We start from the raw sequence: 23,453 nt of genomic DNA on the forward strand, positions 1-23,453 counted from the left end.
CACGGCCGCGTGCAATTATTGCAATTTTATCAAGGTGAGATCGGATTTCTTTGACCTCTTTTCTTCTATCATAAATATTGTTTCTACTTATTTTTCTTTACGTGATTTTCTCGTATCCTGAGTTTAATTGGAATTCAGATTTCCTGAATCAGTTTTCATCCTGTTTTCACCTCGGATTTAATTTCTTGATAACCGCAGGAAAAAAAGAGTTTCCATTCTAGGAACTTGAACGTTGCAAGTGAAATTCGAACCGCGGTCTGTTTTGTTCATTTCCTTCTTCATTGTCCCATTTATATTTTCGTTTTTACCATCGGTTTATTCACGGATCGAATTTCAGAAATCAAGCAAATGTCTTACAAGCTCGAAATCATTATTTGAACAAAATGTATTATATTATTGTCTGATGTCTAGAAACAACAATAATATTCTCGTTCTGAAGACAATTCGAGTTTGCTCTGTGGTTTAAAACTCTTCAATTCCTTCTTCAAAATAAAAGAAAATAGAAAAAAAAAAAATAGCAAAAGTCCGATCATAACGCAAAATTAAAAAATAAAAAAAACCTTTAAAACCTTGTGCTCAAAGTTGAAGTGGAAAAAACGAATCTGCAAACCTTCCGGTCTTGACCGAAAACTGAAGTACCCACGATTCCCAGAAAGATATCGATGCTACGTGTGCTCATCCCGAGGACCGGGCTTAAGGATGCGTGGGACGTACAGTCAGGTCGAAAATGCGTCAAAATAAAGGTTCAAAAAATGAAACTGATCCGGATAGAGTTATACTGTATCAACTTTTTTACCAATGGATAGTCAAAAATTGTTGTTTTTTTTTCTTTTGTTTTTTTTTGTTACTTTTGCTTGGTAACTCGATATTTACAATCCAAATCCAGGGTTCAATAAATATTTTACCGTATCACAGATCACACTTATTTCCGATGGTAATAAAAAATAGCTAATTTGATTCAGAAACGTGCGAATGTGTCGATCTTTGTTTCAGATTTTTGCCCCGACTGTACGGCCCGTATGTCCTTAATAAAGAGGGAAATTAGCAGTGTCAACAGAGTCTGGCGACCGGCGGACAAACAACGACAACGAAAACGCGGCGTCTGGCTCCACCTACGTCAGAGTGTCCTGCACCTCGGCGTCGCGACGGCGGCGGCGGCGTCTCGACGCAGCCTCGAGTGGGAGAGAGAGGAGATCGTAAAGACTTTGATCGGTTCGGAGCCGCGGTGCAGGAGCCGGACGATGCTGGCGCGGATCGACAGTAACGTATCCGCGCTGGACCGCGCAGGAAGTCAGCAGCGAGCGAGAGAACGGGCGCCTCTCTCGAGAGGAAGAGGAAACGGACGAAGAGGAGGTTTCGCCGATCAGGCATGTGAAATTAATGCTCGCGCGGTTTCGTACGGAGATTGCACGAGACGTCGATTCGCCGAACGATTTCCGGTTGTGCCGATTACCGCAGTCGCGCGCGGCAATTACGAACAGTCCTCGAAATCGTAGGGAGAGTAAAAAACAAAAGTAGGATTTCTACGGTGTCGCTCGTCAGTGCGTGCGGTGAAACTCGAGCTTGCAACACCGGCGAGAGAAGTTGAAGAATCGCGTTTATCACAGATCGACTCGATTGTCCGCCGATTCTCTTTTCGCGTAAATCGCGGAACTGTGAGTTTGAAAATCGGTGCTGCTCTTGCGAATTCGCGCCGTCGGCTCGTGATGGGATCAGCTGTGCTGACGCCATCGGTCGACTGGTGAACGCGAGGCTTTGAGCGCGCTGCCGATTCCGAAATCGACGTTGCAAGATCGGCGCCGGCGCCCTTCTGCCTGGCACCATTTTTGCTGACATGATATACCCCTCGAGTCATCAGGCTCCGACGATGTCCTCCGCCAGGAAAATTTCACCCAGACCGCAGCACCGATCCGGGAAATCGGCACCGACGCCGAACTCACCGTCACCCTCGAAGGGCCGACGGACTCTCGATCGAAACGGCGGGGCCGAACGCTGTCGCGGAAGGTGCAGAGTTCAGTGGAGCGAGAAACACGTCAAGGAGGGCCTCGTCCTTGTCCAGGAGTCGCAGCTCGCCCGAGTCGTCAAGACTGGACCGATTTCCGAACACTACGAAATCGATCCGAAGCCCTTCGCCAGGTGAGTCGACAAATTTTTTTTAAGACAATTACGCCGATTTTATACCGATCATTTTTCAACCGATTTCCTTGATGCAAAAGATTTGATTCGGTAGATCTATCGTTCCGTATTTCTTTTTGATCCCGGCAAGGCATTTGATGATCTTGATCACAATAAAGTGAATACAATGCAAATTCGGAAAATTTGTAATATTCAAATTACAGAAAGAAACAAACGTTGTATTGATCTCGATAAATCTCTTTCTATAGATCGTTCCAGTATATCGTATTTGAACAAATCGTAATGAAATAAAACGCGCGACGAAGGACGAAGGGCGCTATAATTATAATAACAGTGACCGCGGGCTGTTTTGACGCGAGATCAGTTATTGAAAAGTTGTTAGCTCGGTCAGAACCGATCCGATCGACGATTAATGCGTCGACTGGGCAGCCGTGGACGCCTACAAGTATCGGATCGGTTGGCACGATTCATTTTAGCCGGACCGCAGCAGACCGAATGTTTCAACACTCACCTGTATGTCGAGCTGTGGATACTGTCCCGTCGCCCACGTTTCGAGCCTCGAAAGCAAAACATACCGTAACTTCGCAGCATCCATGCGTTTATATGGGCCATTCCCGTAAAAATCTAACCCACCTTTTCTGCATTCCGATTAATTTGAATTTTTTTTTCATCCGCGTCGGCGAATCTTCTCAACGATTCGAAATCCCGTTTTGATTATCGGAATATTCCCCTTCCAGATTCAATATCTTGATTTTAATATTTTTAAATTTGTAAAAAAATAAATCAGTCTCTGATCGTCCTGCAGGAAAAATCTGTTGAAAAATGAGTAGACTGTTTTTTCAATTGTTTCCGATTGCCTGGATCGGAAACGAAGGATGAAACAATTTTTTATTCAATATTATACAAATACACGGGAACGCCTCTCTCGACGAATATTTGCATTCAGGTTATATCGAAGTTTGTAATAGTGACCGTTGCAAAATATTGTCAAGTGGCAAAAAAGGAACGACGAAACGAAGCTGAATTTTCATAAGGCGGGTTACGCAGTCGAGAGTAGCGATATAATTCTATACGTATAATAACGCGGTGCTGCAGCAGCGGCGGCGGCGGCACGAGCTCGTCGTGTTCATTAATAATTGACTTCGTTTTATTTCAATTTGTCACGCAACGTACCTATAATAATTCTGACACGTGTACGGCGGAAACTTGCGTTAGGCCTATCTGACGCGAATTAATCAACTTTATTACGCCAATTAATATCGCTGCGCAAATTGGACTTTTAATAACTATATAGACTCAAGTATGTACAACGTATATACGTATTACATACTTAACACCGTCTCTGCGTCGCACGCGTAAAAGATGGCCGTATTCACTTCTTACGGCCAGCCGGATCTTCGTTACCTTAAAAGAAAAACAAAACTTTGAACAGCGTAAGTTTCGCAGGAATATTTCCCAACATTGTACGTACAGAGACGAGTTTTGACGGAGAACTTTGATTGAATTGTCTTACGAATATTCCATTCAATTTTTTTTTAATTTCTTAATTTTTTTTTTTTTTTTTTTTGTACAGCGATTATTCACAGCAAACGGTCTAATCGGAAAGATATCGCAGAGCTGACCTAGTCTTGAATTTCTAACATCGCGAGAAGTCGATCGAACTGTACAGATTCGGTGTCCATAATCGATATCCAAAGACTTGGATAACTTCTCTGGCGTTGAATTGGCGTGATTTTGAGCAGGTGTGACACTCTAACAAGATTCTCGGCCTAGATGAAGCCACAAATCTCTTGAGCAATTGGCCGGATCATTTTGCGAGAAACCTAAATCGCCTAAACGGTGCGTGGGATTGGAAGTAACGAATATAATTCGCGGCGTGTAGGCGCGCGGTGCCAATTCGCCAAAGGTTCGTTGTGCCACTCGCAAACGGATTTCCACGCACTCGTTACACATTTATTACCCCTCGCGCGTCTTGAATTTTATCGGACGGCAATAGGTGGCCGTCAAAAGATGCCGGTTGTGCGTGCCGATAGATCGATATATTATCGCAGCAACGAAACGACGTCGCGACGGTGAGCGATCGTCAGTGTTGAAACGGAACATGCGGCTGGAAGAGAATGGCTACTTGATAATATGCTAATTTCTGGCTGTCCAAAGCGCTCGGCGGTTATAACCTATCTTTATAATTATATTGCGATCATTCAAATCACGCGCCATTCAGCTGCGGCGGAATCGCACGGGTCGCCGGTCGCGTTACGCAAACCGATTAAACCCCCACGGATTTATCAGTCGTGCAAAGGTTGCATTTTTCGTCGAGTCTTAAATCTCCGCGGGATCGTTCACGTTTCTACCCAAAACTGTATAATATTATTAATAATAATAATAATAATAATAATAATGAATCGCGGAATTGGAAAATTCGAAAAATCTTCGTCTCGTCAACGTCGCTTTGTTTACTCGGACTGGAAGTCGAATGACATCACGCACGCTGCTTGCTGCTGCATTTTTCTTTATGCAAAGCAGGTGCTGCGGCACGCTGCAATGATCTAATCTAATGCATAAAGTCGGAGTCGACGGCTGGTTTGAAGCTGGACGTACATCGGGCTCTTCGTAATTCCTTGACGATCGTATTTATTTACATAGTTTTTGGTGTTTTTTTTTTTTTTTTACAACTTAGAAGCAACGCAATCGAGACAATTATCGTCGACACGATTTCACGAAGAGCGAAATTTTTGGGCACGATTTGCAAACAATTTTCTTTCAAGGACAAGACGAAAATTCAAGCATGGCGATGTGAGACTTCGCTTCAATTATATGCTAATTGTAACGTATTGTAACTTGGTGATGGTAATTGTACGGTATAACTGATTCTGCTAAATTGCGAACGCAATCGGCGACCGTTTATTCGCGTCGATTGCAAATTTCAATTGTAGAGGGTACCTAATTGGCAATAAATTCAACCTCAATAATATCCTACATTGCAATTGTAATTGCTAATTCCCAATCACGTATTCGCTTACAACCGCATGTAATTTCACTGTTCGCATAACTCTGATCGATATCTTACAGCGGCATCCAGAACAGCTATAGCTGAATAACAATTAGCCCTGAAATAATGAAAACTATCAGATCAATCATTTCAAAGGCTAAAATTATAATTGTAACGTTGTAGCCGAGGAATAATCTAGAATTAATTTAAAAAAAGAAAATTGTTATCTCATTACCGAGATGATTAAAAATACGCGAACGCTAACGAAGGAGTAAATTTGCGAAAGCTGATCGTTCACAGCGCGGAGGTTAAATCGCTAATGAACTCGTCGCGATCGCGTATTTTAATAAACGCGAGTTAAGCGCCGCCTTATTGTTGTCTAGGATAGCGAAACGAGTTATGGACACGGATTAAGTTCACGGCACAGACACAAAACGAGTTTCTGCATACACGCGCGTAATAATTGCAACGCAGGCATTCTCGATACTAATCTCCGATAAGATCTATGTGCTGGTTTGTTTTTCTGCTTCCAGAAATGTTTATATACATGTGTGTGTGTGTGTGCGTGCGTGTACGTAAGCGACACACACGACCAAGCGTACGAAGTTTCGCGAGGTAGATCACTGTGACAATAATTGCGATAAGTGCACAAGAGAGTAATCGTAATCATAAGTTTGAGGCGTGGAAAACACACATGCAATATTCATGAATCGACGAATGCACGGCGTCGTCACGCTAGTCGCGTACCACCAGATTACACATAGATACACATCTGTCATACCAGGTGTACCAACCAACCTGCGGCTCGTGTTAGCAAGTCGCCATCTCTGCAACCTTTATGCACCTACCTGTATCCGCGGCGCATGACGTATGTTCCAGACGTCTACACCGTGTGTCAACTTTGCGTTTAACGTTCTACGCTCGGTTACAAACAACCATGGGAATAAGACGCACTTCTCCGTGTCAAATGCAGCTTGCCCATGGCGCGGCGGTGTTATAATTTCGATTTGTCACGAGCACGAAGTCGTTTCGCTCGTCAGGACCGCCGAGTCCTGTGTCGTGGAATAAGGTATGTTATTACACGCGGAATGCGAAAGCCGCAGGGGGAGTATTTTATGGCATAATTTCGCCGCTGCCGAGGATTCTCCCGCAGGGAGTAAATAAAGGAGCGTAAAGAATAATGAGGAAATGTTACAACGATGAAACAGGAACATTAACAGTACAGTGACACCCTCGATGCGACCTGCGGATATAATGCGGTGGGCGACTCTCGACGATGCTGCACGCAACCTGAGAACGCGTAAAAGCCGCATCGTGAGCTTGTTTTAACAAGCGACAGCCTTATTCGTCCATTACGATTTGCCATCCTCATCGCGAAATCCTGTTCCTGCATTTTTTAAAATTTTATTACTTCTTCTTTTTTTTTTTCTTATCTTGTTAGTCAAATCGCGCGACGAAGAAATAACGCAGCTTTGATACGTATCCTTCGTCGTCGGCTTCTCGTTCCGAATATACATTTAGGCATACCATAGATATGTAATTTTTAGAAACTCGTAGACGATCTCTTCACTCGATAAATGATGATGGCGGATTTAATAATTGTTGCTGTAGAGAAATTTGCGAATAATGGAAATTGCGGTGAATTTTAATTTCGAGAAGCTATGAATGTTGAGACGTTTTGAGACGAGAGCGCGATTACCGTTCACCCCTACAATCTAAGATATATTCTAATCTGTACCTGGCAGGTGATTTCAACACCTGCAGTCAGAGAGATCAACGCTACGCTTAAGCTCACATAATCGGCAACCAGCGAGTGAAATAAAATTCGTACTTCTCTTATTTCAACGGGATAAAATAGATATTACAGCTGAACACCAATCGGTATATACCGGATTCTAAATTGATGCATTATTAATGAAGTGCCGGACTGTGTCAGGAGGTGGTTCACCTATATTCACGTTGTAGCGGCGTTTCACGTTTGCTTCGCCTCTAATCTAGCCAGTTTAATATTTACACATACGTTATATGGTATGCACGACGAACGACTCGAACGAGCCTTCGATATTGTTTCGAAAGTAATTTTGACTTTAATTTTTTATCGCAAGTCCAAAGGTGTTTGACAGTGTTTTATCGACTCTGCGGCAAATAGGGAAGTAAGTGAGTCAGGATTCTGACTCTATTATATACTCGAATTATTTATCCCGGGTTTCAGGGCTGAAACGCGTTTGTTTATCATAAAATTGTACGAACAGTGAGAATTTGCGTGATTTATAGCCAACAGTTTGCACGATCCTTCAATGTTTCGTGCGGAATTTCAAAAGCCCACGCTGTTACTTTGGCCGAAGTGAAAAGCCAAACTTTAACATCTAACGAATCTTAAATCTTTTCGTAGGAATAAAAATCAGCGGCTGATATAACAGTCCGCCAAAATAGGATCAATCATTCGATTCAACTGTCGTCCATCGGAATATACCTTCTAACGAAAGCGAGAGGTGAATAAAGAAGAAAATTAACACTATGATATAAGATATATAGAAACACACCCACGTTAAACTCGGAGATAAAAATTTTTGTGCAAATGTTAAATTATCGCTTCCACTTGTTCATAATCCGAATCGGAAGATTTATTAGATTTGACAAAGAATCGAAAGATCTTCGAGTAATTCTCAAAATATGTCAAAATTTGTACCGCATGTATCGCGCGTCAAGTCTTTTGTTAAATAATCCGTTGAATTTTTGTAATATCGAAGGAACGCTGCAATCGAGTTGCAACATCACCGAGCGATCTTGTTTAAATGAAATCGATCGAGACTTCCAGAAGTATCGTTACAGGCTCGGCTCATAGCTGCGCGTGGCGTATAAGGAACCGGCATCGATAAATCAGTTTTGTCGTTGGTCAAAGAACATGGCGAGAGGGTTCCCAGCATGCCGCCATTGTCACTGGGAACATGATCGCTGATCCTTCGGCAGTTCTTGCCTGTGCGAGTGCGTGTTTGTAGGACGGCCTAGTCACGTGTTGTAACCATTAAATATAACAATCTATACCGAAAGCAGCGTCTCATTCGGGTCGCCCGCTCCACAGAGAAATAAATTCCTTCCGCAGCCTTGTAACTATTTCGATAATTTATTACAATCCGTCCGAGGCTCGGTGCCCCTTTTTCAAATCCACCTTACGCATATGGGATTCCCCTGAGTTCGAATTTATAAGGAAGGGATAAAAGTCAGGACTCGCTTTGAAGCTAGTGCAGCGGTTTGCAATCGACTGAGGTTCAAACGACCGATGGGAACAACTCACCTTCCGTAGTCGATAAGTCGATTCGTTACGTGTATATTATCCGTTGCCTGACGGTGAAAATAAAATAACGCGCAAGTAGGCCTTCGGGCACGCTAAGCGCCGCGGCGCCAGCCTTGTCCGATCCCTGTTACAACGAAATCTGCCTGCCATGGTTCTTAAATCATTGCCTCTGTTGATCACGTGGAACACGGCGCGACCACGTGAATCCAATTATTCAATTCCCTGAAACCTTTTCTAACCCAGACATTTACATCGTCGAATTAATCATTCCCCGCCTGCAAGCTCTACGAGCGGCGGAACTATTGTCGCTGTGTTCGATTTTACACCAGCTATCTGTCAAATTCAACGACATTTACAAATTTTTGACTCTTTGCTTTGAATAACTATCGATGTTCGATATCTTAAATGGTACAGGGCGCGTCAGGGTAGGTGGTGAATTGATGCTGCATAGATTATAAAAAAAATTTCATTGATTTTGAACTCACAAACCTGACTTCCTCAATTAGTCCAAGATGAAAATGTTTAAAAATCTATCGCAGTAACGCCTGTTTATGATTATCCCAATTTGCAGCGGACAATGGGCAAAGGTTTACCGATGCAGATCTCGATCTACGGGGATCGTCTACGCGGCAAAATACTCGTCGAGAAATCGGTTCAACGCCGATTGCAGCGCTGAACTTCGACACGAAATAGCTCTCCTCTCGCTCTGTTCCCAGTCGCCGCGCGTCGTCCGACTTCACGACGTCTACGAAACCCCGAAGGAAATCATCCTGGTGATGGAATTGTGAGTTTGGGGGAATACCGACGAAGCGATAAGAGGAAGAAAGCACGTAAACCCGTTCGTTCTGATTCTCACTTCCACTTTCCAGCGCTCCGGGAGGTGATCTTCAGACTCTGATAGACGGCGACTTGGTCCCTCTGGAAGGCGACGTGGTCCACTTCGTCCGACAGCTGGTGGAAGGCCTCGCCTATCTCCACGAGAGGAACATCGCTCACCTGGATATAAAGGTTGGTGCAATTGCGTTTCACAGACGTTTCACAGACGTGGTGAACGGAGCGATAATCGAGCGCAGCGAAAGTCCGCGGACGCGTTGATATTCGTTCGCTCGAAAAAAAAGTAAAGGTTTACGCATTAATCCGGCTATCCTGACGCAAGACTCTCGAGTATTCAGCTCGGCGAGCAATCCCGTCAATCAAAGCGCAGATATATAGCGGCGCAGCTGATCGATGGCTGGATCGATGGGTAAATTTTCTCGCATATACGTAGATCATACATACCTGTATCGATCGATCGATCAGACGCGCAAAGTCCGACGTCTTGTAGGCTGCCGCTGGAGGAGTGAGACATGCCGAGCAATTAATAAAGCCTTGTAAAGGCATCGACGGGATCAGAAAACGTCTTCTGACATTTCATCTCGGGCCTAGATCGCCCGATCTTTTATCGGCGCGTATACGAACGCACCGATCCGAGGGTGTTCGGAATGAAAAATAGATATACCTATTCGTTCGACCCAAGCGAATGATTACTTGACCATGTATCAGCAAGTGCAGGATCTCAACTATTGCTTATTCGACGCGAGCAATTGCAGTTGCAGTCACACACTCGCACACACACACACACACACATTCGTATATAAATATATCGATTATGCATCTGGGAACAGTATCAGCGTCATGCTGTATAATTTGATTGAAATGACGCGGTGCTAATTTGCCAGAACACGAATATACACCGGATGCAGTCCAATCAACCAATCGACGAACGTGTACAAGCCGAATGGAATTCCATGGCAGCGTCTTCGGGACCGCCTGTAAAAAACTGAGTATCGCGTATGTAGTCAAGGATCGTGAATTGAAAACGTAGCGTTCATCCTCGCCGAATACCCCCAAGCTGCACACAACGATACGCGCATACGGAATGTACGTACCAGGATACGGAGCGAGTGCAATGCCGGAGTTCGCTGCATCTGCTGCAATTCCGTTTAATTGCGACGCCCGTTACAAGCATTGTGATTCACGGATTGTATCGCTCGAGACACCGTTCCGCGATAAGCTCGGGGTGAAAACAAATTGGAATTCCATTTACGGCGCGTCGCTGTGGGGAACAAAGGGTCGTATAAACCGAGAACAGGACAGGATCCTCCTTTCTCGCAAACCGACTCATACCTTATATACCCGTTACCAAAGTGTCGGGCTTCCGCGTGTCGCGAGCATCGCACACGGATCCTGGGTCGAATTTTTTTGCTCGTTTGATTCTTCGATGTATATTCAGAAGCTCGATTGCTAATTGCCACTCTCAAAGTGGTGGGAATGGAAAATCGGTAAATTTATTCACACCTGTAACGATTTCACCGCATTTCCTCGCATCCAACGTCTACATAAAATGCATTTCAAGTGAATTCGATCGACTTCTCACCAACTAGGAACTCTACATGTATCTTTGAGTAGAATTTAGGATGGAGTCAAAACGAGTGTAGGTCAAAACAATGTCCAATCAACGATTACGAGGTACGAAATACAGATTGAACAACCAGAATTGAGGTCAATCAAGTTGAACGAAAATGGTGAAAAAAAGTGAAGTAGTAAAAAGAAATCAACTGATTCGCACGCTCGTCAACAACTTTTGACATGCAATGTCTGTCAGCTTTCCTGTTTTCGCCTGTTTCATTAATTGAAATCTATTTAAACTCGGTTTCTTAATTTTTCCATTTCGACACTTTTCTGACTTTACACTACACGTGACACATGCTTTCAACTCGAAACTTTTGCCAACTTATCGGCGACTGATTGGGGACAGTTTTGAATAGAGGAGAGAAAATCCGGCAAAAGTGCGGCTCACCTGGACCACAGCCATTTGTTCAAGAAGAAGAAGAAGAAGAAGAAGAAGAAGAAGTGCAGCACCTGTCCTTGACGATTTGCGGCAGCGGGACGGAGATCTCGGGATCTCGAGATGAGGAGGAGGAGAGGAAATGAGTGCGGTCAGAAGTGTAGGTCGCACGGAGCGTCCTTTGTTCGGGCCTTGCCTATACGGCGTACAAAGAGAACCGGCTCGCGCGTATAATGCCGGACCGCGAGAAAGTCGCGCCGGGTCCTCGAGGCAGGCCCTAAGCTGGCCCAGCGTTCCGCGGTCCCCGGGAAATCTCATCGATCATTTGATCAATTTGTCCAGCCTTCACGGGCCGGTCGGGAACAACGCGCGTCGCGTGGCGCCCGTCTTTTATACCTACCCTCGACACCGGCGATCCACCCGCGAAATGCGACGCAACTTATTTCAAATTTGGTCTCTGATCCCCCCGCCTTTCGCCATGAAATCGAATCCCAAAGTTTAAATGGTTTTCATACACTTGTTACACACGTTTTGTACAGGAATGATTTATTTTTGCGATTAACTCTCTTTAAAATTTTTTTTTGAAATATGTTTTTTTTTTTATTTTGGTGAGAAGAAAAAATGGCCCTAATGTTAATCTTTTATAATGTATATGATGGAAAATTTGCTTCTTCAAAATCAAAACCTATTTACAATTGGTGGTTTGCAGATAGGAAATTGAATTTTCATTTTTTTTTTCTTACCGTTTTATTTGATAGATTCTTATTCCCGAAACGTGATATCAAAACCTCTCGGCATTTCTCAGGAATATTATTATTTCCGGTATAACAATTTAAACCACAATTTTATAAACATGTTATATACTGTTTGTCTAATAGTGAGAAACTGCCTAGATTAAAAACTATAACTGATGATGTACCGATTCAACCGGAGGTTGAAATTAAATACGGCGAGGGTCGTTTTGACACGGAATATCCTATACAACTTGCTGGGCCAAGCTGCAAAGCTTTCTTTTCAACGATTCGATCGGTGCTGCCAACTGGAGCCCGAGGTCGGTTGCAGGCATTGCAAATGTCGCGAAGAAAAATTTTCCATACCGGGTTTGCGGTAACTAAAATGGCCGTGAATTTTTGTGTCGAAAATTCCATGACATTTCCAGGCTTTCCAGGATCCAAAACCTAGTCTTCCCTGACATATTCCCAGTTCCATTAAGTTACTAAAACCTAAATCGTTCAGCTTATTAACTCTGTGTGCTGTCCAAATTCAATTTCAATTGAAGATAAATATAATATAGAAAAATGTCGGTTTAAGCGAATTTGTTTTCACGACGAAAAACAGTAAACTAGCCACTTCAAAAAATCCATTTCCAATTCCCATCATAGAAATATGATATTTGTAGTTATTTCCATAAACAAATTAAAAGTCCCGTGACATTTCCGTGTTTTTCAGGTTTTCCAAGGGTGTGTGGCCACCCTGGTAACGTTGTTTTGGCTACACGTGAATTACTACAGCCTCACAGTCACGATTCTCATTTTTTCATTCATTTTTATTTCAAGGAATGTCCGTAATCTAGCATAAACAATTTGAAACGACGATCTGGCCGACTGCCGAGATCGTAAAACTTACTCAAGGGGGTGGATGACCTTGAGCTAACGAATTACTGAAAGCCAGTGCGAAACAGCGGTACGCGCATTAAAAAAAAAAAAAAAAGAGAAAAGGAAAACGCGTCTGTCCTTATGTCATACTTTCGGTTTCTGTATTTGGCGCGCGAGAACGTGTTCAAAAGTGAGAGTAGAAGATGACGACTTGTTTGTTTCCAAGATAGCAGCATAACTGCAACGAGTTGGAATTCTCGAAGGGATTAAACATCCCGAGAAAATTTTCACCCCGCTTCTTTGGATTATTCAAATTACTCGGTACGATAATTGACTCTACGATGCTGGCGATGGAAAATTGCCGAATGAATAAAAATAGAGAATGATCATCGTCACTGCATACCTACAAATGGATCTAAAATTGGATTAATCCGAGCCGGTTGCCGTAGATCAGCAACGTCGATTCCCGGTCAGAAGTAATAGAAATATTTCTAAATGAGAAAAGCGTCAACCGCGATTTACGGTATTCACCATATAGGATTACCGCGTGCCGATAAGCACGTATGCAGGCGATCGAAGTAAAGTGCAGAAACGCGAACCGAGTTTGTACCAGAGCCGCTGGGTATTCGGCGAGCCTCGTCCTCGATAGTCGAAAAATCGTCTAATCAAGATATCTCGATTCGAAATCGAGCTAGCAGAGGCTATTTATTCACCGTCGTCGTAATTGCGGATAATAAACTTTGCCCGGCTATCTTCTCTCCTCTTCTTTCTCACAATTGCCTTGAGCTCGTTTCCCCTAAGACTTTCGAACGACTATGAATTAAAATTAAGCTCGCTGATCGACGCCGCCGACCAACTCCTTATTCTTTTAATACCAACCGCGAATAAATTTTTGGAAACCGGTAACGTCCAGTCCAAAAATGATCCTCCTAAACGGTCAAAGTTCAAGGGCGGAGGGTCTTGCGAACGCTACCGTTCAAGGACGAACCGATTTCTTCACCTTCTTCGAGCCGCGTTCTTCGCATCCGGTCTATCAATGCAGATCGGAATTGGCCGGCTGGGTGGAAGTCGTTAAGGGCGATCGACTGGCCCCCACGCTACGCGAGGCGTTGACCACACCCTGTATTTTCTACCTGGTGAATCACACCTGGTGTCCTGGTCCACCGTCGTCAGCCTCCCGCCTCCGTTTCTCCGCGAACGCTGCTCGCGCTATTCTAGAGTAGATTAGCGCCCGGTCTGGTACGAGCGATCCAAGATCCATGATCCAAGATTCTTTCGATTTTGCTACGCTGTTTGCGCGAAGGGAATCGGTGGAAAACGGAGGCGTGATACGTCGGAGACGATCTTGGCGAGCTTTTTTCGCAACGTCTCGGAGCCGAAGTAGACCGCAGCCTTGTATTCGCAGATTTATGAAATCTTCCGCCTACGATCTCGACTCGCAGGCGCGAGATCGGAGAAGGACGCTTGGGTTGCACGTCGGAACAAGAATACAAAAAATTTGGACGCGAAGCGACGATTTCGGCAACGATTATCAGCCTGCGAGTATCGAATGGTTAGAAATTTTTCTACGACAGAGAGATTCTTCAATGCTCCATGCGGGACGAAAGAAATCGCGAAAAAATTCCCGGAATCGCTGTAAACCGATACGCGGAATCAGATAGATCGGTAATTAATGACCGCGGGAATTTAAATGTTTTCGAGATGTGCCCACGTGCTTTCAGCTTCGGGTGTATCTGTGAAGTGTAACCTGCACCGTTTCGCTTCGCTTTATCACCGGCGAATGTATAATCGTTTCCGGCAACGTCCGAGTCAAAGATTTTCACCGATACGCGTAATTAGAGGCCTGGATCACCGGCCCACGCGAAACGGCCGAATGTCTTTCAGAAACGATTCGAATCGATCGTAGGCAAGCATTTACGCCTTGTTCCTCGAATAATATCGCCGATTCCGACCCTCCTGATTAATGATCCACGTTTTATCCACATGCTCCTCAGACGCGCTTCGGAGTTACATGAATAATCGACGTGTATACAAGACCCGCTTTCAAGGTGTACGTTATAATTAGCGTACTCGGTGCCGTTTGCGGTACGTGCGTAAATGTAATTATGTCAATTTTACGAATGATTAACAATATCTCGCCGGGATTCATTGTTGATAATATTTTCATCCGTATTATGTCATTCGCGAGTTCTACTCTGGAGTTTTAATATACATACCTTTCAAATCGCGATGAGATCTGGACAATTTTTTATTTTCAAAAATTTGATCTCGAGAATCCTTGAAACTCTTTGTATTGGTGTAATCCTCCGGGACTTAAACTTGATATTACGTTGATCTGAGTTGAAGAAATTTTGTGCTGTCATCAATTATACCTATACGTATATATAAGTCTATCCAAAGAATTTGCCAAGTCACCACTTATAACTGTAAGTGATAATGCGGTCTGGCAAAAAATGATATTCTTCGAACGAATTTCAAGTGATTTATATATTGTTTGCGAAAAATTGTGTGACATGTTTCAAATTATTGTTAAATAATTCTCAAGATCCTAAAACTCTATCCAAATGAATGGTATAATTAGTATTGTTATAAGAATTTATTAATGTCCATGAGAATGTTGGACAACTAGTTAGACCAAACAGTTACAAAAGACAAAGTATCTCAAAGAGGAGAAATCCAAAAATACTATTCTAGAAAATAAAATACAATTAAAAAACCTGAAATTAATAGAAATCAAATCAAAACAGTCAAAGTAAGAGACACGGGGAAACAATAAAAATTTGTACAGCGGTACGAAATAAGAAATACAGAGAAGCAATGGAAAGCAAGGTGCAAGTATAGAGATTTAGGTCAGATTACGTAAACTAAAAATAGAAATAACTACGCATCTAAAATCAAATTAATTGAAATCAGAGGATTCGAAAATAATTCAATACATCTGTGTAATTTTTCACGATTACTTAAAATTCGTGGTGGAAAAGTTGGCGGGATAGTAAATAAAAATCACGTTTTATTTTCGCAGGTTTTATTTCACGTACCATTGGCTATTGTTATTAGTAACCTCAGATAAACACGGAGTTTGAATATTCATTCGCCCACACGACGAGCAGTCAAGGTTTAATATTAAAGTTCGAAGATGCAACCAGCATGTGAATTATACTCACCGATGACAGCATGCGTTCTGAATTACACGCGTTTTTAGTCTGCGGACTAAAGAATATCCATTTTCTCTCTTTCACTCTTTCACTATTTTGGTGGGTGAAGCAGTTTTTTACCCGATAACCTAAAACGGAGTTTGAACATTTTGAAGTTCCTGTACGTTTTAATAGTTTTTGAATAAACTCGATTTTGTGACAGAATAATCGGTTTCTTTTATCAGACTATAAACATGAACCTCTGTCATCGATGTTTGATCAGTTTCAAAGTTACGGAATATTCCGTTTGCTGCATACATATTCAATCGAATATTTTTCACTTGAAAGACGTTGATAAAGTTGTGAAAATGTGAGAGTGAATCCCTGTTCGCTGGAAGACGTCCGGATCCCACGTGGGGAATAATTTGTGATCAAAAAAGCGACTTCTCCAGTTTCGGATACCCTCTCACAATGAACTAGAAATTTCAATGGTCACACACAACGTCTCGTGTTCGCCACTCGGTACGAATAGCGTATGTTTACGCGGGCGCAGGTCTAGACAACGAAGATTTATCGCAACAGCATGTGCCGTGTTTATGTAAATGATAGCGATGTTTTCTCAAGTAAACCAGGCAGCTGTGCGACAGTTGCACTTCGAAGCGCGTAGGTTTTATTTCCTGATCGCGGAATATCGGCCGGAGTTGGACTAGAGACTTAGCTACGGGAAGCTGCTCCGCGCCTCTTGGAGTGGTTGACGAACAACGATTTCCAAGATCGGAACTGCATCTTGGACAGAAATTATCATCACGAGTCAATCAGCGACCAAGTCAACGAACACAGGGAAAGAAATTGCGATTACGATGGCGAAGTGGATGAAAACATGTTAGGACGGAGTAATTTTTCTTACGTTGTTAACAACAATTTAGTGTTTGACATTTTTTAATCGTCAGCTTCGCTTTCTCCTTAATCCTTTTTTCCTCAATCTTACCCTGCACGTGCCTGATCCTTATTTTCAGCAACCAGAGTCCGCAGCATCGGATTTTTCCGCGAATTGAACCAACCTACCAGGCTGTACTGCGGCAGGCTGCGAATATGGCGCGGCATGAAACACGCCGGTAATTACTGAGTTAATAACGTAATTAAATGTAGCGTCTACTTATGGCCGCGTATTTGGTCCGGTCGTAATCTCCGGTCCGAGCGGGAACTTGATGCGCATTATACTCGGGATAAACGACGTTGCTGAATTACTGCAGATGTAGGCATAACAGCGATCCGCAAGTTCGTCGGTCTCATGTTTGTTCCTTACGATAAGACAAAAAAAGGAGTTCAATGCCTTTTCCCGAGGTTAAAGAAGGCAATTGCTCCACTTCGAGTGAGAATCGTTCCTCTTTCTCTTCATTTTTTCTTCTTCTCTTTCTTCACAAAACAGCAATATACGATTTGTTCATCAATGAATTCAGTCCCTCGGGAGTTACCTGCGAACAGACTGTTATCGCTTTTATACGAGAACGGCGCCTACGCCAATCGTCGACATGTTCAAGTTTGCCTACCGGGCGTGCAGCAGGCTTTCACCGTTTTCCTTTGGCCATTTTAATCGGCTCTGATTACCGAACGCACGTTATCCGAGCGCGGAGAATAACTCGAGCGTGAAGATTTGCGCCGGCTGTTAATATTATACAGTGACTGAGGTATGGAGGTTGCAATGACTGAAAAACTGACTGGATTATGATCGCTTTTGAGCCAGGATTCAGTTGCTGCTTCGCTGCTTTGAACAGCTAGACTATTAAATTACGAACGAAATTCCGACGCCGGTTGTAAACCAAAGGATATGAATGGACCCGTGCAAATGGTTACAATCCTCGGAGGCGCGAAGACACGGAGCAGTCCAATCCTTGGATAGTTAACAACTACGCTTCACACCCACTAAAACGGGATGTAAAGTGGGTTTATTCGCAGACTCGCGTTTACGACGACACGCGGACTGCGAAAAACAAGATTATTTGTTGCTATTCTTGGACCGACATTCCACGTATATGGACACCGTGACGTTGGGATGAGGCAGAACTCGTAACTTCAAGATATACGTCAACTTATAGCCATTCAGTGGCCACGACTCCAGACGCCAAATAAAAAAAAAAACACCTTATGCTCGTAGAAATTTGTCCCACGGAAATTGAAGATGGGTCATTTTTGCTCTCGTTAACCTCCGTGTCAACGAACCGTCCTCTTCGCTTCCCTCAATCAAGGGGGTTATCAAAATTTCTCATTTCAAAGAAAAGTCCAGTCGGATGAACAAAGATTCTCTTGAATTGACCGAATTCTTTTTTTTGCTTCATGGACAACTCAATATTCGTTCGATCCGAATAAATTGTTTGGTGGTTGATATCATCAAATCGTTTTCGCATCGCATTCGTATACGAATATGGTGATCTGATACAATCCATGAAATATTTGGTTGCGTGACACTGTAACATTTACAAATGAATAATTTAACCAATGTCCATTCGATCATCAAATTCCCATTTTAAATCAACTATTTTGTTTATTTTAAGCTGTTGATTATTTCAATCTAATAAGAAGTCGTTTAATAACCATATAAACGTTCTATTAAAAATACTAATTTTGTTTTGCAAATGTCAAGTCTGCGTTTTTTATCCCAGATCTGAATTTTATTCAACAAATTAAATTTCAGCCTCAAAACTTAGTGATGATGGGGGCTTTCCCTGAGTGCGACGTGAAGCTGTGCGATTTTGAGATTTCGCGAGTTGTGCTGGAAGGAACGGAAGTCAGAGAGATACTCGGGACGCCGGACTACGTGGGTAAGTGGTTGTTTCGTATTAATTTCTTTCCCCTTCGTCTTGACTTGGCCCCGATCTCCTTAAGGCAGGGTGCAATTAACCGACGATGATTGATCAGTATAAAATGATCTATATTAATTGACACGTTGGCCTAGCTATAATAATTACGATTTATATAAGCGGTCGTTGCTGCTGTTGCTGCTGCTGGTGCTGGTGCATCAGCTGCAGCTCTGCAAGGATGAAGAGAAGGCTATTATACCTACTCAAAGTGTATAACGGACGGAAGATGCGGAGAAACGAGAGAAAGAATAATCGACATTAACGTTTCTGGTAATAGAAAATAACGTTTATTGCAATCGTATTTTAACCGCTAATCCGCCGGCGATGATAGCATCTTCACTCGGCTTTTACGACCGAATTTATCGGTTGTTTGGGTTTGCGAGAATGTTATACCACGATATTCTTCTCACTCTCTCTCTCTCTCTCTCTCTTTCTCTCTCCGCATATCTTGCTGGTAAATTATATTCTAGTTTTAAACGGCATCTGTATACCGTGCTGCTGCTTGCCCGCCACATGACGTCATTCCACCGTTTGCCGCTTCGTGTATGCCTCGTCTTTGTCCATACTAAGGTACCTACTTAGGTCCCACGAGTTTAGTCAATAAATATATGACGCTGGCACACTTCAACTATGTATACACTCGCTCTAGCGATATTCTACCGGTGTACGTCATTACGCGAAAATCGATCGAATCATGCAACGCGTTCCGGGGATAAAGAACTGGTTGACTTAGGTCCAAGATCAGCCGCAGAAACTTCAATCTAAAGTAAATACCATTTTTGTTCGTTTCAGCTCCCGAAATTCTGCACTACGAGCCCATCACCTTGGCAGCTGACATGTGGTGTGTACTCATTAACGTTTGCATACTTTCAAAAGCTTGTTCCAAGCTCATAAGTCTGGGTTAAGTAATCACTTGTTATACTTCCTGAGGCTGAGAAAAAATGACTCTGCGAACTTAGCGATCGATCCACCTGCCCATAAACTGCATCACCGTTTTTACGCCATACTTAATCGAGAAAAACGCTCCACAGGTCCCTTGGAGTGACGACATACGTGTTACTGACTGGATTTTCACCATTCGGAGGAGACACAGACCAGGAAACCTTCCAGAACATCTCACTCGGTGAAGTTGATTTTCCAGAGGAATTATTCGAGGACGTTTCATCACAGGCGAAGGACTTTGTGGCCAGACTCCTCGTGCCGGATCCTAGGTGAGCAGACTTTCGCGGGTCTTTATCGTTGACTCTGATTCTTTGCTTCCTGCACTCCAATTCATTTTCCACAGAGCACGCATGAACGCCAAACAATGTCTTCGTCACGATTGGCTCCGCGGTGCTCCGACTCAGGCTTCGCCGCACCTTCGAAGGTATCTGTCAAAGTCGCGAGAGGTGTTGCTGGAACGAGTCGTAAGCCGGGAGAACCTGAGGAGAGCGACGCTCCTGAGCCAAGCGAGGAGCCACGCGAATTTGTCGGAGGGAAACTGCAAGGGGATCCAAGGACTCGGGGGAAATTTGAGCCAAAGCGAGATGTGCCTGCAGAGCTACGGCATGACCGGAAGTCAAATCAGCCTCCCGGGAAGCGAGGACGGCGTCATAAGTCCGTCGGACTCGCAAGTCAGCCTCGAGTCAACGTATCAGAACGCCGAGTTTGCGCTGAGTCAAAGTTGCCTGCTTAACAAAGAGCAGACTCAAGGCCTGCTGAGTCAGGCGCAGAGCAAATCTCACGCCAACTTGAGCCACGGACCGAGCAGAGGAATCCTTTCGAGGATGAGAAACTTGAGCGAGACTCAGTCACAGTTCTGTCTATTGAACATGGCGAAGAACATTCCTCGGCACGTGATGAATCCGCTCTTCAGCAGGTCGCGGGATAAGCTATACGGCCTCAAAAGCCTCTCCAAGTCCCAAGGAGTCCTGGACATATACAGGAGCCTGGAGTGCCTCAAGACCAGGAAGAACCAAAGGGCAAGAACCGAAGATATGCTTCCCGTTTTCAAACAACTAAGCGCTGACATCGCGGCATCTAATGCTTCCCTCGGGTCTGCGGATTGGAGTCTGGACTCGGGCCACACTTCGGATTCGCTCTACCAAACCGGTGGAGACGAGGTTAAAACGGACGGGAATAGGAACGACGCTAAAGTGAACCTTGGAGCGAGCGGAGATCCGGTGAAGACCAATTCCAGTCATCCGAACGGACAAAACTCGAATGGAGCCGTATCACCGGAAAATGACAAGCCAGAAGTTGAACGTTCCCTGGGTAATGGAAGGGTTTGTTCTACCCAGAAGCCAGAAAGCGCTTACGGAAAATCCCTGACCATTGAGTCACTAGTTGGAGCCACAAAAAACCCTTCTTACGATTCTGAAGGTAATCTGGACTCCTTGCAGTCAGTGGAATCTATCGAGTCAGTTGAGTCTGACACGCTGACGGAAGACTCGGACGAAACCCCGAACAGGTTGTCAGTCAAGCAGCCTAGCAAGCGGCAGAATTCGGACATATCGAGTCATTCGAACAATTCCGGTAACTCCGACGAAAAGGACGATCACTCGGAGTCGGAGAACGACGAACCGAAGTACACGGTTGCTCAGTTGGTTTCGGCGTTCAACAAGCATCAGGAGGTCGCCTCGAAGACGAGCCTAGAGGCTATTATGACGGAGAAGAGAATAAACGAGGTCAATTTTCCCACCGGGCCGAAGGCTCTCAGGCTTTTCATACCTGATATAAACATCACGGAGAGCACGATAGTCAGGCGAAAGACCAGCTACAAGCCGAGGAAGAACTGGGAGGAACTGAGGAAAATGAACGAGAGAAACGAGGGCGTGACGAAGAGGAATTTCGACGACTCCGGGAACGAAGACGAGGACGACGATGACGATAAAACAGCTTCGGATCACGCGTCAGCGGTGGATAACGAAAGTGTTCATATTTTCGAAAGTTCCGCGAACGTTACCTCTGATACACGACGATCGAATGAGAGTTCGGTGAGCGCGGTAAATTGTGAGGATTCGAATGCAGTGGATCGGGTTAAGATTGTGATAGAAATAGGGGGTATCGAAGATGCTGCGACGTCTCTGGAAGACCGTGAGAACGTGAAAATCGATGAGAAATACAAGCAGTGCGTTGACGGTGTTGCCTTGCTCGGAAAAGCAGCGGATCATCAAACATCGGGTGGAAAAGTAACGAAAGAGAGACCGGCAAAGGCTGAAACGACGAACCAGAACCGCACGACTACCAAGAGCCACAACGAAAGAGTGGCGAACTATATTTTCGCGGATGTTGCGACCTGTAAGAAGGAAGACAAGATCGAACCTCCGACCCGGATGAAGAAGACCTCGGGAAAGGAGGACGGGAGGCCGACACCGAAGGTGGATAACACCGTGAACCTCAAGGACATCCTGCAGAGAGTGGACAACTCTCAAACGTCGCCGAAGGAGAATCTAGAGAATTTGCGGAAGAGAACGTCGATCGCCAAGATCATACTGAACGACAACTTGACCCTCGACGAGGATGCCAACAACAACGGGGGCGGCAGTCCATCCATACAGAGGGCAAAGAGCGAACCGCCGCTGATCGTGACACAGGACAACAGGAAGATGCAGCTCGGCATTCCGCCGTCTTTCGTTAGGTCAGCATCCCTCTCGAGTGAGAGCAGCTGCCTGACTCCATCGAGCGTCCAGTCGGACATCGGAATGTCCTGGGAGGACGTCCGCGTTAATAAAAGCCAAATTCAGAGTCCAACCGGCATTGGATCGATGGGTCTGGAGAGTAAGAACCTGCAGCGACGAATCCCTGGGTGGGAAATATCGGGAGGAGACGGGTCCCATAAAGGGCAACTGCAGAGCTGCAACGACGCTAAGGGGGGGTCGACTGTTAGCTTGGAGGAGAAAAAGATCTGGGGCAAAGTGTGCACGGGTTCTTACACCCGGGCGATGGAGAAATTCAACGGTAAAAATCCCCCCGAATTGGGTGGGAAAAAATCGTCGCCAAACTCGTTGGTAGCGTCGCACGATCAGGCGGAAAAAACTAGGAGAAAAAGCAGCCCCGCCATGCCGCAGTTCGTCAATCCCTGATGCAGATCTTAGCACGTAGACGTGATCAATGTTACCATGAAGCCATATGGCACCGATCGTTTCGCGGAGAAAATAGATTATAGCGAGACACACCTCGCAGTTCAGGTTTCCATAGTTATAAGCCTTCGGACCACATAGACTGAAATGAAAAAAAAAAAAAAAACTCCAACACCGACTACAGAGATGTACCTATAAGTGTATGCTTAACAAGGGCACGTCCCGAGAATGCCGCTGCGGTTGCTCACGCCGATCTTCCGACGACCTCAGCACTTTATACCAATTAGCATCGGCTAAACCGAGCTTTGTGTTTACTTGTATGGCACGATCAATCGTTATACCAGAGTTTAAATTACGCAAGGCTCGATTCCTGAGCCCGTTTCAATACCCATTTGAAGTGAAAACGACGATTTGCGATCGGAGAGAGAGAAAAAAAAAATGTTACTAAACAGGTTCTTTTTTCCAATCGTTCAAAGTGAATCATATCCATTTTGGCACAAATTACTCAACTGCGCGCACAGTACGAGCGAATTACTCAAAGGTCGTTCTTCAACGTGG

The 23,453-nt window shown here is 44.3% G+C and overlaps 1 protein-coding gene across 1 annotated transcript; it reads left to right on the forward strand.

Moving 5' to 3' along the window:
* The first annotated feature begins 1,202 nt into the window (after positions 1–1,202).
* Positions 1,203–23,119, forward strand: LOC124174747. Its single transcript, XM_046554186.1, has 7 exons — positions 1,203–2,136; positions 8,992–9,204; positions 9,290–9,428; positions 18,669–18,795; positions 19,627–19,675; positions 19,866–20,045; positions 20,120–23,119. Exons 1-7 carry the CDS (start codon positions 1,835–1,837, stop codon positions 22,896–22,898), a joined length of 3,789 nt encoding a protein of 1,262 aa, XP_046410142.1. The 5' UTR covers positions 1,203–1,834; the 3' UTR covers positions 22,899–23,119.
* Positions 23,120–23,453: the final 334 nt, after the last annotated feature.

This window comes from Neodiprion fabricii, chromosome 2 (assembly GCF_021155785.1).
Source record: "Neodiprion fabricii isolate iyNeoFabr1 chromosome 2, iyNeoFabr1.1, whole genome shotgun sequence".
Lineage (NCBI taxonomy): Eukaryota > Metazoa > Arthropoda > Insecta > Hymenoptera > Diprionidae > Neodiprion > Neodiprion fabricii.